The 16,031-nt window shown below is 50.3% G+C and overlaps 1 protein-coding gene across 3 annotated transcripts in view; it reads left to right on the forward strand.

Annotated features, from left to right (window-relative positions):
• Positions 1 to 16,031, forward strand: part of ATP9A (ATPase phospholipid transporting 9A (putative)) — a 129,668-nt gene that overhangs the window by 46,571 nt on the left and 67,066 nt on the right. For all 3 annotated transcript variants that reach the window (XM_042980139.1, XM_042980141.1, XM_042980140.1), the window contains 5 exons: positions 5,826 to 5,884; positions 7,039 to 7,090; positions 9,350 to 9,444; positions 13,443 to 13,523; positions 14,312 to 14,387. In XM_042980139.1, coding sequence (XP_042836073.1) covers positions 5,826 to 5,884; positions 7,039 to 7,090; positions 9,350 to 9,444; positions 13,443 to 13,523; positions 14,312 to 14,387 — 363 coding nt within the window. The remainder of the gene's footprint in view (positions 1 to 5,825; positions 5,885 to 7,038; positions 7,091 to 9,349; positions 9,445 to 13,442; positions 13,524 to 14,311; positions 14,388 to 16,031) is intronic.

Genomic DNA, 16,031 nt, shown 5'->3' on the forward strand with positions numbered 1-16,031 from the left:
GATTATGAAAATTTCAGCTTTAAACCTGTGAACTCTGCCGGGTCTGCAGAGGCGTTTTAATGTCAACCCCAGGAAATTTACAACTCATCACTGTCACAGAGTGTGAGTTCAAGAGTAATACATTAACCAGGGTCGGTGTGTGGAGATGTGGCTACGAAAGCAATCCATATCCTGCATGCACAATGGAAAATCAAAGGAGGGCTGGAGGTGTTCGGGGTCAAAACATAGGCCCACACATACTCGTGCCCCGGAATTTATTTTTAAGAAGTTTCTTTTTTTTTGCGGGCCGTTCTGCAGTTTGACTGAATTGTCATTTGCTTGTTTGGACTCCAGGGAAACATCTGGTTTCTCCCTGCAGTGTAGACAAACTGGTCTTATTCTGAAGCTGTCACCCATGAAAAGCACAGTTTGGGCTCAATAGCTTTTGGCTTATGAAAGGCTTGGGGTCCATCTCCACAGAAATAAACAGCTCTTGTAATTGGAATTTTGTTCCCTGTTATAAACTCTGGCCCAGAGGTGACTTGGGTAGAGTGTCGAAAGCTGAAAGGGATAAATTTACTTTATAGAAGGCATTTAATGATTTAGGATGTGGCCAGCAGACAGTTTCCCACTTAACCTTTGTAAAAATCTCTTACCCAACTTCTGTAAAGTTTCTGCAAATGTATTTAAAAATCCCAGAGGCTGGAGGTGGGGGGCTGGGTGTGAGGAGAACCAGAAGAAGAGAGCGGTCTGGGAAGGGGGAAGTTCTGGGCCTTCAGTTCTCAGAATGGGGCCAGGTTTTCCTGTATGCTGTGCACCAAAGAGGTTACTCGGTGTTTTTAGTTTTTTAGCTCGCTGCAGGAGTGGCTACATTGTTTGTGGGAACCGGTGCAAAATGAAAATGCAGGACTCCTTGTTGAAAAGTTAAGAATTTTAACTTGATAACTGGTCTTTCATTCACTCAAGGGTTGGGGGGGGGTGCCTGTGTGAATACACGGGTCGCACACCCCCGGGGCTGGCTCTCCTTCCGCCTTAGGAACCTCAGGGAAGATGAGAGAAAAAAGGGAAGTACCTGTGTCTGCTAACTTCTCGGTGGGGTGTTGGGGAGGGTGTCTTCTTCCAGGAAGAGAATGGGCGGTAGGAGCTGTCCTGCTGTCTTTGGAGACATGTAGTAATCCTTGGCGATGTGCCATTTGTATTTCCCATATTTCTTTATTTTTATTTTTTAATGCTTATTCATTTTGGAGAGACAGAGAACATGAGTCAGGGAGGGGGAGAGAGAGGGAGACACAGAATCAGAAGCAGGCTCCAGGCTCTGAGCTGTCAGCACAGAGCCTGATGTGGGGCTCGAACTCATGATGAACCGTGAGATCGTGACCTGAGCCAAAGTCGGACGCTTAACTGCATCCTTCCTTCCTTCCTTCCTTCCTTCCTTCCTTCCTTCCTTCCTTCCTTCCTTCCTTCCTTCCTTCCTTCCTTCCTTCTTTCCTTTTCTTTCCATTTGTAGAAAACTCAAAATAGTTGTTAATGTAAGGTTAGGAATCATGTGTTTGGAGCCCTTTCCACGGTTTGAAGGTTTTTTTCATCGTGTGAGTTAATCCCAGCCCCAGTGCCTGGCTAGTTGATCTCATTTTGTCCCCATTTCCCCCCTCATTTCCCTCCCCCGCCCCGGCCGTGGCAGCAGCAGCCGGGGCCACCTCGAGCTCCTTTTGTCCCTCCGCAGCCGGCTGTGGGGCGTGGCTGATGGAAAGCCCAGTAACCATTGGAACATACACACTGGTATCTGCTTTCCCTTCTCTTTTATTCCTGCCTCCTTTTCTCCTTTTGGTTTTATGTCTGTCCTCATTCAGAATACACACCTGCCTAGACACACGCTAACCATGTGTCCTGCACGCAGGCCCGAACCGTGCCTTTTTGATGGCTAAAAAAAAAATGGCAGTATGGAAAGGGAAGTCCAAATTTATGGTCAAGACTGCATGATTAGCTCTAGAGAGTGGCAGGCTGGGGATAGCCCTTCGTTGAAGCTGCAAGGTTCCCCCCACCCCCCAATGCTGAAATGCTAATGAGGGAGCCACCGCGAAGGTTTCCAAGTGGCTTCCGCTGGTCCCTTCCCCGGACGGTGGATGACAGACGGACAGAGTAGAAGAGCTTGTCTCAAGGATCTGCCGGCCGGCCTCAGGCAGAGACTCCTTGGCATGCACAGCAGATTAAAAGGGCTTTTTGTTGAGGTGGATCAGATGGACAGGGAGAGGCAGGGTTCACATTAGCTGATCATAAATCAGGACTCCGTCGTAGAAGGGAAAGATCTGGGTCTGGTCCCTTAAAAGTTTGAGCGAATTTAATTTGTTCTTCTTTTTTTTCTTGTTGAAAGAGCCCCTCCTGCTTATAAACAAACAAACAAATCACCATAAGAATTTAGAAAGCATACGTGCTGGAGAAAGGCATAAATTCCCTATGTCTCCAGAAAGAATCACCATCCCCCCTTCCAGCATAACCCTCCTGATTTTGTCCTCCGTCCCGCCGTCATCCACATGTATACGTGTATAGTTATTATTTAATAAGACTTGAGATGCACGTTCCTCTTTGAGTTACACGTAAAAGAAGATTTGTAGCTAGGTCTCCAACTTTGGAACACGGGCTCCGTGATCGTTTGGGTCAGTCCGCCGGCTTAAATTTTAGTAATAAAACCAGAGACAATGTGTAAATTTATGTTTGGGAAAGCCGGGGCAAGCTCAGGTGAAGGAAAAGTTCATTGGCACAGAGGGCCATGTTGAATTTATGATCTTCCTTCCTTCTAGCAACGCCTTGGTAAACTCCCCAGGAAGAAAAGGGCGACTCTGCCTATTTTTCCTGTTGCCCCCTGGTGGGACCAGAAGAAATGTTCAGGCAGGAAAAGAATTCTGCACTTTGGACTCTCTTTCCCCCCATTTCTAATGCTCTGACTCTTTGTGTGTGTTTTTAAATTCTTCTAATGTTGTATTTATTTTTGAGAGAGAAAGACACACACACACACACACACACTATGAGTGGGGCAGGGGCAGAGAGAGTGGGAGACCCAGAATCCGAAGCAGCCTCCAGGCTCCGAGCCGTCAGCACAGATTCCAACACGGGCAGGGCTCGAACTCACAGGCTGTGAGATCATGGCCTGAGCCGAAGTCAGACGCTTAACCCACTGAGCCACCCAGGCGCCCCTCTGACTCTTTGGATTTTGGTGGAAATCTTCTATTCCCTCTGCAGATGTCTCGACATAATGAACGCTTGAGGCTGTGGGTCTCTCTCCAGCGTGCTGGGGCTCAGGCCCACGAACTGAATTTAGGCCTGTGTTTTGAGAAAATGAGGCACATTAAACACTGATGTGAGATGAGTGAGATGCCCACGCTGGAAGAATCTAGAAGGCCCTCAGAGCAACTGACGGCCCAGCTCATCGCCACTTGCTACGTTCTGTCTAGAAGTTGTTATTAGTGTTTGTATGCTTTCCTTTTTTACTGCCGGTGCTGTTACCGTGATGAAATTTAATTAAACACAAGAACTAATGAAAATGAAACCCTGTGGAACCTCCTTGAAAAAGTTGTTTCCGTAGCGATAACTTGGAATGCTCTGGAAAGCCTTGATTGTGGTGGATAATTATTACAAAGACACGCTGAATTGTGTGGAAAGTAGAAAATGCTGTGAAAAACTGTAGAAGTCTCGAGTCGTACGCTTAGATGGCCTCGTCAGTGTCTTTTAAGTTCTTCTCAAAACTAGCGGAGCTCAGACGAGTGAGCGAATGTGCCTCTTCCGTGAGAGCCGGGCGTTTGTTGAGTGAACAGGGAGGGAGTAACAGCCGAGTGATTCCCCTTCAACTTTTGCTCTGGGTGCTGGGGAAAATGGTACTTCCCTGCAGAGGACTGAGAGCCATTCCTGTCATTTCCTTTCTCCCTCGGCTGATCTGATCGTTTGTAATTTAAATGGGCTTTTTACAAAAGGCCAAAGACTCTCGAAGATTTTAATGTGTGAGAATGTGCCCCGCCCCCAGAATCTAGGCCCGGCTCCTCTCCGGACTTGTTCTTAGGACCACCGGGCCCCGACCAGCCCTTCAGCCTTTGTCTCTTGCCGGTCCCTGCCCCCCATGCGGCGCTTCTGGTCTCGCTGAAGGAGGTGCAGCCTGCGACTACACGCGCGTGTGGACAGCTGACACGCACACTCTCTCCAATCTCGTGCCTTCCGCTCCTGGGTTGCTGGTCACCAGTGTCCTTCATCTGGCCATTTCCCGTCTCACCTCTCGTGCACCTCCCTGAGCCCCTCCCACCCGATTATTATTTGCCCATCGCCTCCTTCCCTCCACTAGACCGTGAGTTCCGTGGATCCCCACCTGCGCATGACCTGGCATACAGCAGGCGTTCCATAAATGCTGCTGGAATGTTGAATGCATGATCAAGGGGCTTCTGTGTGCACACTGGGCTCCCCTGCATCATTTCACACACTATTTAACACTAACAGCATCTGTCTGACTCTCTTTCTCACCCGCTCATGGGTTTGCAAACTATAGCCCAGGGGCCAAATCCAGCCCCCCACCTTTTTTTTTTTTTTATTTTATTTTTTTAACGTTTATTTATTTTTGAGACAGAGAGAGACAGAGCATGAGGAGGGGAGGGGCAGAGAGAGAGGGAGACACAGAATCCGAAGCAGCTCCAGGCTCTGAGCTGTCCGCACAGAGCCCGACACGGGGCTCGAACTCACGGACCGTGAGATCATGACCTGAGCCGAAGTCGGACGCTTAACCGACTGAGCCACCCAGGCGCCCGTTTTTTTTTTTGTTTTTTTTTGTTTTTTTTTTTTGTTTTTGTTTTTTGGTGTGGGCTGGGAGCCAAGAATGGATTTTAGCCTTTGGTGGGGAACAGTCGTTGGCCCAGTTGGGAACCGAAACTGTTCGCTGCCGTGGTCTCCACCAGCATGTTGTTGACTCCTGGAGACCAGGCTTTTTTTTTTCTAGGATAAGGGGACTGTCTTGCATCTTTGAATTCCCATAGCATAGCACTCAGTACATGTGTTTTGGGCGGGGGGGGGGGGGGGTTGAACTGAGCTCACTTCTTTTTTTTTTTTTTTTTGGTATTTTTTATTCACCCTCTGGAGTCAGATGGTGGTGTGAATCCTGGCTCTGACCTGTTCTCTCCGTGAGACTACGGGTTTGGGTATGGTGCGGGTCTGAGCCTTTTTTCCTCCTCTGAAATCTTCAGACAATAATCCCTGTTTCTGAGGGCTGTCGTGAGGGTAAAAGGAGCTGTCACTCTGTCAGCGTCTGTACTGTGCTTAGCACAGGATTGGTGTTTAATGTGAGCTGTTACTGTTTATCCAGACATCCAGCGAAAGTTGTGTAGTCTGAACATCATCACAGAAGCAAAATATCTAGCAATTGCAAATCTAAAAAAAAAAAATCGGTCATTTTCGGTTGGCCCCAAATTCTTTCTAGGGGTGTTGAAAATTAAGAGTTGCCCTTCTGTCTGTGGATCTGACTCTTCATTTTCTTCCCCATTTCCGTGCTGTTTTTTGTTTTGTTTTGGGGCCGAATGAATGTCACGGTGCCGACTTAGGAAACCTTATATGGCACCGGTGAGGCAGAAGGCCTCAAGTGAGGGGTGAGTTAATCCCGGGGCTCGAAGGGGTGGGGACTCACTCCTCGAGCAGCCCCCGCAGCAGGTGAATCTCTCCGAAGAGGGGCAGGCAGTGTTGATGAGGTGGGCCGGGCAGGGGAGGCGCATACTTCTGGGTGTATGACATTGACTTTGCAGGCTAGTGGGCACTCTGCAAAGGCGTGAGGAGTTGAAATGCATTCGTACGTGACGTATCTTGGATGTCTTTCTTCGCAGGGACGGTGAAAGTGAAGAGCTCCAATATCCAGGTTGGAGACCTTATCATCGTTGAAAAGGTGGGTGGCGTCTCGCAGTTTGTGACCAGGCTGCCGTGTGGGTTTGGTGGCAATGTGGGAAGTCATTGCCAGTTCCCAAGCCCAACCATGTGGATTTGTGTATCTGGTATTTGTGTAACTGAATGTAGGCTTTGGGGGATTTTTCTCCTCTAGCTTTGCCTGGGGAGGAAAATGCTTTTCCCCATGAGACGTACGTATAAAATACTTTTTCAAGGTTTATGTGGTTGGTTAGCCAGAAATTCTCCTTATAAACACGCAAGTACAAGTTATTTTTTTTTTACGTTGATCTATTTTTCAGAGAGAGAGTGTGAGTGGGGGAGGGGCAGAGAGAGAGGGAGACACAGAATCCAAAGAAGGCTCCAGGCTCTGAGCTGATGGCACAGAGCCCGACAAGGGGCTCGAACTCACGGACTACGGGGATCGTGACCTGAGCCAAAGTTGGACGCTTAACCGTCTGAGCCACCCAGGCTCCCCTAAGTTTTGATTTCCTATTTGCTGCATCTGTTTGTTTTTTTTGTTTTTTTTTTTTAACTTACTACAAAATCTTTCCTAGAGGTCTGCTTGCTGAGTAAGCACGTAAAAATATTGGTCCTTTACCATTTGAGCAGTTTTAGTTTGCATTTTGTGACATACGCATAGTACTTTTCTGTTGTTTTGTGGGGAGATGGGGTTAAGTGTAATATGAGAACGGTAAGGAGGCCAGAAGACACATTTTTTAAAATAGCACCCTTAATAAATGTTTGTAACTTTGGCAAACATCTCTTTTTAAAAGCTGTCTTTTTGGAAGGGAAGGTAGCGGGTCTGGGGGTGGCCCTGGAGAGTCTTGGAATAATATTTGATCGGAATGGGATCGTACTGTAACTGGTTTCTCTAGGAAGTGAACTATGCTCTTTTAAAAGGATTAAATCCAAGAACTCAAAGTCGATTTGAGGTAAAGTGAAGCTCTAGGGGATTAGGAAAGTAACAGCAGCGTGCAAGATTTTTCAGATTCAAAACCAAATAAATCCCCAAATCTGTCTGGGACAAAGGCAGAAACTTCAATGAGGCTGGGGGTTTCTGGCCCCCTCCCCACCGAGAGGGGTGGGGTGGGGGGGGGGAGGCGGAAACCCCACACGTGGGCATTCACAGTAACAGTCTTTCTTTTCATTACGCAGAACCAGCGGGTCCCTGCTGACATGATCTTCCTGAGGACATCGGAAAAAAATGGTAAACATCTGGGATCAATTTTGAAAATAACCATTAACCTTTCAGTGGTAATTTGGCAAAATAATCATTTGAAAATGGAACAGAAGTAGATGATCGTTTTGGAGCCATGGAGGCAAGTCAAAAACATCTCTTTTAATAGAGCAGTCTTTAAAAAAAAACCAACAGAAAACCAAAACGTTCTTGGGGCTCACAGCTCAATAGATTCAGATCATCACAACGATACAATTAGTCGGGCCCACGCTGGGTCACAGCTGGTGAAGTCGCACGCGGTGGCCGTGATCTTCCTTTCTGGGCTGCTGTTAGGCTCAACTTCAGGGGTTGGCGGGATAAGGAAGTGTGTCCAACATGCAGAAGCAAACAGAAATCCTCTGTCTTCGGAGGAAATGCCAGGAGAAGTGTGACGGTAGAGAAACGGGGGAGAGAGGTAGGTGGCCTTTCTGGCCCTTTGCTCATGAGTGGCGGGGCCGTGCCTCCCCTCACCCATCAGTTTATTTGTTATCACAGCCCACTTGGGCCTGAGGGAGCTGCTCCAGCCTCTTAAGGAGACCCCGCTGGGGGCAGTTCTTTCCCGGTGGGGCCACCACCATGGCCTGCCCACCCACCCATCTGTTGACTCTAATCTCCTTTTTATTTTTTGTTATTTAAGCCGTTGTGAGGAAACGTTGTGGCTGTTTTTCTCTTGCCTACAGGCGCCATCAGATCTTTGAACATCTGAAAAAAAAGGTCCCGTTATATTCCTTTGAGGTGGCTGCAGTCTATTTTATTATCAATCAAATAAAAGTATAGATGAAATTTTATACTAATAATATATTTAAAAAGCCCAGAGGTGGAGTAGAAGGCACTAGATTGAAAGTCTTTCTTTGAAATCTGCAGCTGTGTCCTCCGTTGGCTCTTACGTCCTTGTCAGTGAAGATAGACCATTATGGGTAGGGCCCCTGAAATGTATCCCCCCCCCTGAAAAAGAAAAAATTAGACGTTTTTTTTCTTTTTTCTTATTTGTCTTATTTTATTTTTTTTAATTTTATTTCATTTCATTTTATTTCATTTCATTTTATTTCATTTCATTTTATTTCATTTCATTTCATTTTATTTCATTTCATTTTATTTCATTTCATTTTATTTCATTTTATTTTTGAGAGAGAGAGACAGAGAGAGACAGAGAGCGGGGGAGGGGCAGAGAGACACAGAGACAGATCCAAAGCAGCCTCTAGGCTCTGAGCTGTCAGCACAGAGCCCGATGTGGGACTCAAACCCACCAACTATGAGATCACGACCTGAGCCAAGGTTAGACGCTTAACCGACTGAGCCACCCAGGTGCCCCCCCCTTTTTTTTTTAAAGTTTATTTATTTTGAGAGAGAAAGAGAGAGCATGAGCGGGGGAGGGACAAAGAAAGAGGGAAAGAGAGAGAATCCTAAGCAGGCTCTGTGCTGTCAGCGAAGAGCCTGACTTGGGGCTCGAACTCATGAACTGTGAGATCACGATCTGAGCCGAAACCAAGAGTCGGATGCTTAACCGACTGAGCCGCTCAGAGGCCCCTAGATGTGCTTCTCCTTAAGTGTCCAGAGGTGTTGGCCGCAGTGTCCACGAATTCAGTGCATCCGGGGTCTGATGAACACACAGCTAACCCATTACTGAGACTTGCACGCCAGACTGAAATAGGCGTTCACGGGCCAGTAGGTACCAGCGCGGGCCCGCTCGTAGCGCCTTCTGTGTTCCGAGCCGTCTGGCAGGATCAGCCGTCGAGTCTTCCTCGTGTGAGGCTGCTGCTGCTGTGTCCGTGTTCACAGTCAGGGAAACCGAGGCTCGGACAGCCTAGGCGGCTTCCCAAGGGCATGCTGCTGGTACGTGGTGCCTCTGGTCTGGCTTCCAGGCGTCTGGCTCCTGAGGAGTGTAGACGACTCTGCCCAGAGTGGCCCGAGGTGCCAGCTGTGTCATGCCAGCCACCGTGCTGGGGGCTCGGTCACCCCCAGGTCTTTACAGCAACCTCCCGAGGTCTGCGTTTCTCCCCGTTTTCCAGACAGGGCCTGCCGGTGTTTATTTAGCAAGGTCAAGGAGCTGGCCCAGGTTCCTGCTTGGGGCGGATGGTGCAGTGAGGATTTGAACCCAGGTCTCCGGACGCGAGAGCTTACAGGGGAAGTGGGAAACGGGGCGTTCGTCTCCCCTTTTGGTTGCTGGCCACTGGTTGGATTTTTACGAAGGCCAGAGCGGGAACTACGCAGAGCTGCCCGGGGGTAGACGGCGCCCACCTTCTTCCACAGGGTCGTGCTTCCTGCGCACGGACCAGCTGGACGGCGAGACCGACTGGAAGCTGCGGCTCCCCGTGGCCTGCGCGCAGAGGCTCCCCACCGCGGCCGTGAGTAGCTTTCCCGCAGAAACACAGCCTGGCAACCGTGTCCTTGCAGGGCCAGCCAGCTCGGGGGGTCGGGGGGGGTGCATGTAGATCAGTGTGTGGGTTGTCACTTGTGAAGGGGGGCTGACAGGGTGGGGGCCGGGGGGGCCCCGAGCACCTGTTCTTTCGAGTTACGTGGCTGTGTGAAGCGCAGTGGGGAGCTCTTTGGAGGGAAGCTCAGTCTTTTTTTTTTAAGTTCAGTTTTTTGAGAGAGAAAGAGAGAGTGGGGGAGGGGCAGAGAGAGAGGGAGGGGGAGAGAGAGAGAGGGAGAGAGGGAGGGAGGGAATCAGGGAGTCCCAAGCAGGCTCCACACTGTCAGTGCAGAGCCCGACGCGGGGCTCGAGCTCGTGAACCGTGAGATCATGACCTGAGCCAAAATCAAGAGTAGGACACTTAACTGACTGAGCCGCCCAAGGACCCCATAGCTCAGAATCTTAAGAAGCCCTGACAAGGTACTTAGCCTGAAACTAGAAGGGAAGGCAGGTGTATCATTTCTCCGCTCAGCGCCTCCAAAGGCTTCTCGTCTTATTGAGAACCCCTCCTCCAGCCCTCGCTGTTGTCCTCAGGCCCCATGTCCTCTGTCTCAGAGCCGGAGCCCCACCCTCGGCCTGGGTGCTCTGCCCGCCAGTGCCTTCTCCCTCCTGATGAGGCGTCCTCTGCCTCCGAGTGTTTGCCCTTGCTGTTTCCTACACCGGGGGCAGTCAGACCCCACTGGCTGCCTGGGTGGACGTCTCCATTCTGTCTCTTGGGTTTTGTGCTCAGGTCTCCTTATCTGGAGGCGTTTTCTGACCGTTCTCTCCTTGCGTTCCCACCCCACTCGCTTCAAGGCGGTATCTCTGAGAGCAGAGTTCTGCCCAGTACGTTCACTGCTGAACGTCCTGTGCGTGGAACAGTGTGAGGAACGGCACAGAGAACAGCGTGTTAGCCCCGTTAGCCCCACGTCACTCATGCCATGATTTGTAAAGGGAGGGGGGACAGGGAGCCAAAGAGTAAGTTTAAACATAAGCCACATAGATTGGATGTGGCCCAAGGACGAGCTTACAAAGTCACAGAACGTAATTGAAACACTCAGAGACCAACTGGTCCGAAAGGGTTAGGCAGAATGTATAAGCTTTTCCCAGGCTAGCGGTCGGGTTCACTGTGTTCTGTGAGGAAGGAGCAGGCAGGATACAGTTCTGTGTTAACCTGCTAATAAACACGCCCACTGTCCTGATGATTTTTCATAGCCAGTGACGAGTAAGATAACACTGGTATTAGTATTAATTTTTGAGCCAGGCATTCTAGAGTAGCGAGTTTCTAACCGTGGTTAGGAGCCCCTGGGAATCCTTAGAACGCACTCACCTGCCCCTGAGATGGTTCTGATTTTTCTGGCTGATGCATTTTAACTTCCTGCTGAGATTTCTGCAAAGAAAGCTTTCCGAGCCTCAAAATGATTTGAAGGATTCTCTTTAAGAGACAGCCTGGAAGAGCCTAGAATCATGAAGATACTTGACCGTCAGCTGCACAGAGTTGCATTTCTTGGTGTGTGCTTTGGGTGTGTCAGTTTAATAAATGCTCATGTCCCCCCCCACCCCCACTCCTGCCAACCCCGTCTGGCACAGGCCTGGGCTGGGGTCCAGATGCCACTGGACCGAAGGGATCTGAATGGGGTGCAACGATTTGACAAAGTCGTAAGTTAGAAGAACCGTACGAAAAGATTACGTGGGCATTACGTGCCTATATTCTTGTTTAAAAAAAACTAAATTAAGGGAGCCTGGGTGGCTCAGCCAGTTAAGCATCCAACTCTTGATTTTCACTCAGGTCATGCTCTCACCATTCGTGAGTTCAAGCCCCTCACTGGGCTCCGTGTTGACAGCATGGAGCCCGCTTGGGATTCTCTGTCTCCCCCCTCTCTCTGCCCCTCCACTGCTCCGTCGCTCTCTGTCTCAAAATAAATAAGTAAACGTTAAAAAAATTAAAGTATGTGGAAAGCCCTGGAGGAAAAAGCAAACAGTGTCGTTCATGGCCTCTACCCCACACCTGACCCGCTTCCCCCCGGGGATCGCGTGAAGTCCGTGGTGATCTTTGCGGACCATGGTCAGCACCCTTTCCTACAGATGTACAGCTGCAAACTTGTTGGAACGGGAGCTTTTACAAAGAAGGGATCCTACTGTATTTGCAATTCCACACCTTTCACCCGCGCGCTTTGGGTGTGCCTCAGGGCCTTTTCTTACCAGTTCATAGGGGCCACAGAACAAACACACCTGCATACGGGGCCTCCTAGTGAGTTAGTAGAGGGCTCAGGCCCCGCCCGAGGGGCCGGCCGGTGGCCTCCACCCCACTCCAGACCCCTGATGGCACGGGGTATTGTGGTCTGAAAACCTGTGGCATCAGGTCCTGACCACCTGATTGGAGATTTGTTTTCTAAATCTTTTACTGTAAAATACACACTAGATTTACCATTTTATCATTTTAAAGTGTCCAGTTCGGTGGGTGTGAAGCACTTTCACACTGTTGTGCAGCCGTCCCCACCATCCATCCCCAGGTCTCTTCATCCTGCAAAACTAAGACTCTACGCCCGTGAAACAGAAATTCCCCATCGCCCAGCCCCCCGCAGGCACACTCTACTTTCTGTCTCTATGACTTTGCTCTAGGGACCTCTTGTAAGTGGAGGCCTCCAGTATTTGTCCTTTTGCGACTGGCTTTGCTTCCCTTAGCGAAAGGTCCCGAAGCTTCACCCACGTGGCGGCCTGTGTCGGAACTTCCTGTTTAAGGCTGGGCAACGTTCCGTCCTGTGTACGCACCGCATTTCGTTCGTCCGCGTATCATGCATCCATTGATGGGCCCTTGGGTTTGTTGCCGTCTTTTGGTAATTGTGAGTAATGATGCTATGGACGGGGCGCATGGTCTCTTCGAGACCCTGCTTTCAGTTCCCAGCAGGTGGCTTGCTATTCATGTGCTAATCCTGTGCCAGGGTTTCTGAGGACCCGCCATACTGCTTTCCACAGTGGCTGCACCATTTCACGTTCCTACCAACGGTGCACAAGCTTCCGACGTCTCCGCATCCTCACCAACAGTGTTTTCTGTTTGTTTTTAATGTTCATTTATTTTTGAGAGAGCGAGAGACCGAGCAGGAGTGGGGGAGGAGTAGAGACAGAGAGCGAGAGACAGAGTCCGAAGCGGGCTCCAGGCTCCGAGCTGTCAGCCCAGAGCCCGACGTGGGGCTCGAAGTCACGGACCTCGAGATCATGACCTGAGCCAAAATCAGACGCTTAACTGGCTGAGCCACACGGGTGCCCCACTTTTTCTGTTTTTTGAGAGTAGCCCTCTTAATGGGTGTGAGGTATTCTTTTTTTGCTTTTCACCCCTCCGTCTTTTCCAGGGCTTTACACAGAGCAGGTGCCCAGTAGCCCCTTGTTGACTGAGCAAGAATTTTCTTTGGTACCAACAGCTCTTGTAAAGCACAGTGTAGCAAAACAGGTGTGGGAAACCAGTTTGGGAAACACTGGGTGGCCACAGATAAACAGGCATCTTCACAGCAGACTCTGTCAGGGTGTCTTGGGATATGGCGACTCCTAAGCTTCTTGAATGGAAACATTTTCTTCCTTCTTCCACCTGCCCTGTAATTTTGAGAGCCTGTTTGCTGTCTGAGAGCAACAGCTGCTTTTGAAAACTAGTGGGTGCCTCCTGAAATCTTCTTTAATTACGAACTTTTCAAAAAAAATTTTTTATTTTACATTTATTTATCTTTGAGAGACAGAGAGAGACAGAGCACAAGTGGGGGAGGGGCAGAGAGAGAAGGAGACACAGAATCAGAATCAGGTTCCGAGCTCCGAGCCGTCCGCACAGGGCCCGACGCGGGGCTCGAACCCACGGGCCGCGAGATCACGACCTGAGCCGAAGTCGGACGCTCAACCGACTGAGCCACCCAGGCGCCCCACGAACTTTGTTTTTAACTCCAAAACGTTACCTCTGTTGAACAGGACCTTCTACAGATCCGATCCTATGTTTACGCAGAAGAACCCAATATCGACATTCACAACTTTGTGGGAACTTTTACCAGAGTAAGTAAGCCTCGCTCACCGAGGAATCCTGCCTTTATAGAGTTGTGCTGGTAACAGACCTGAAGAGGTGTTGACGGGTCTTTGTTAGGGAGCAGCTTTGCTCGGGGTGGGGGTGAAGTTCCCTTAAGAAGCACCCCCCTCCCCCACCCTGGCCTTGAAAGCTGACATAGTGTTTCTCAGTGAGGTCGGCCCAGCTGGTTTTCCTTCCAGCCTCTGACCAGCTAGAATTATCTGACAACTTGGAGCCGAGCGTTGTTACGATCAATGTGAAAGCTCTGCAAGCGCTCTTTTCTGTCCCCTTCGGATGCATCCGTGACCCCTTCCACTCGCACAAGCCCCGTCTGCCTCCGTTGCAAGTTTTAAGCCACGTCCCGACTTTTCAGAATAGAAATTAAATTTGGGCTGAAATGCTGTGAAGAATCTGGGACGGGAGATTTGTAGACTCCAAATTAAATCCATGGTCTCCTTCTGGAAGCTGTAGGGCTGGCCAGCAGAGGGCTGTTTCTGTTCGATTGGCTTCTGCATTCTATTGCTAGCCTTGTACGACATTTCTTCAGTGTTAGGAGCCTGTCCGGCTTCAGTCACAAACCACCCTTTTCACCTATCACCGTGGGATGAAAACGCCCAGGAGGGTGGCTTGTGAGCTCAGCCCTTCTCTCCTGGCTGAGCTGCAGGCATCCGAATAGGGGTCCTCCTCACTTCCTGTCTTGGGAGGAGCCAGCTGGAAACAGCCTGTGCATTCTGCCCAAACCTTGGTGGATAAATGCGTGTCCATTGGCCTTTTCCAGGAGGACAGCGACCCTCCGATCAGCGAGAGCTTGAGCATAGAGAACACTCTCTGGGCCGGCACTGTCATCGCGTCGGGTAAGGGCGCCCTTGTTGAGGAATGTGTTAGCAATTTGAAAAGGAAAGAAAATCCTTTTGTATAGTTAGAATAATCATCTGTCAGTTGGGAAAATTAGTCGTCGGTCAGATGGTGTTTTCCACTTGCTCGCGCCCCTCCAGGGAATCAAACTGACGTCTAATTGGCCCTCGGACACTTGCGGACGTCTGTGAGAATCTGCTGTGCCAGTGGACTTCTCTGCAGCGTCCGCTCTGGGAATAGCCCTTAATTGCCTCCCGAGATTGACATTCTAATCTGTACCAGAAATTGGGGCAGCCTGGGCGTTCTGGCCGGAAGTCGTGTCCGTGGGGGTGCCAGGCTGGCCCCGCCCGTCCAGGGGCCCTGGTGCCCAGGCAAAGGCCGTGGGCCTGAGTTGGAGCCTTGGTGTCGAAAACACCAAGATGCCGTGGAGATTGGTGCCTTTTAGTTTTGTGAACACTGGGATGAAACTGGGCAGAAGGGGCTCCAGGGGCTGAGGTGTCTGCGGTGGCCGCAGTTGACCTTAGTGGGGTGCCTCTGACCTGTCGGGCACTTTGTTGAGCCCTTTGTGTGCATTACACATTTCACTTAACCCTCCCAACGTTACCATGAGGGAAGGTGCCGGTGTCATTCCCGTTCTGAAGATGAGGAAACCACGGCTCAGTGACGTTAGTAAGTTGCCCAAGGTCACACCGCAGGTAAAAGGCAAAGTGGAGGCTTGAACCCAGGCACTTTGCTCCAGAAGCAGAACTTACAGTACAGCTGTCCTTAGTGTATTACGTATGTTACGTAATAGTGTCCACTGTTATTAACGTATGATTATACTGCTGGCAACTTTCTGTCTTTGCTGTTTGTTGGAGGTTCGCTTTTTCCCTCTTCACGCACATGTCCCTCCCGCCAGCCTGTTTTCTTCCCTTTGATGCTGCTTTGTGGCTCTTCAGTACAGCAGATGCTTGGTCAGGGTCCTCTGCGACAAGGCCTGTGGATGACGAGCACAGACCAGCACAGAGTACACACGGGGCTGCTAGTTCACCCTCCGCAGGGGCTCCGCTTAACGCAAACGGGCAGAGTTGAGCGCTCCCTTGAGGTCCTCACACCTTTTCCTTTTCCGCTGCCTGCCCGTATTGACAGCGTGATCCGAGATGTCTCAGATCCTCCTGATGACTGACGAAGTGAGGAATGGGTCCCTGAGTTTCAGCGTGGCCACTGGGCGCTGCCGGCCATACCTTGGCCAGGCCCGAAGCCACGCCCACACCCGAGGCCACGCCTGCATCCCCGCCCACACCCGTGGCCACGCCCACCAGGCCCTGCAGGAGCCCCTTCCCCTTCAGACTCTGCCCTCCGGCCTCTCCCCTCCCGCTTGTCCACCGCATCTCTCAGAACTGGTTTACTCTTCCTTCCCAGTTGTCTACTTTGAAGTCACGTATTAACAAGTAATTATTTTTTATTTTAAAAGTTTAATTAATTTAATTAACTTTAGAGAGCGAGTGCGAGTGGGCGGGAGGGACAGAGGGGAGGGGGAGAGAGAGTCTTCAACAAGCTCCAGGCTCAGCCCAGAGCCCAACCCGGAGCTTGATCCCACCATCTGAGCTGAAATCAAGAGTTGGTCACTCAATTGACTGAGCCACCCAGGCGCCCCTAACGTT

This window comes from Panthera tigris, chromosome A3, assembly GCF_018350195.1.
Source record: "Panthera tigris isolate Pti1 chromosome A3, P.tigris_Pti1_mat1.1, whole genome shotgun sequence".
In the NCBI taxonomy this organism is placed as follows: domain Eukaryota; kingdom Metazoa; phylum Chordata; class Mammalia; order Carnivora; family Felidae; genus Panthera; species Panthera tigris.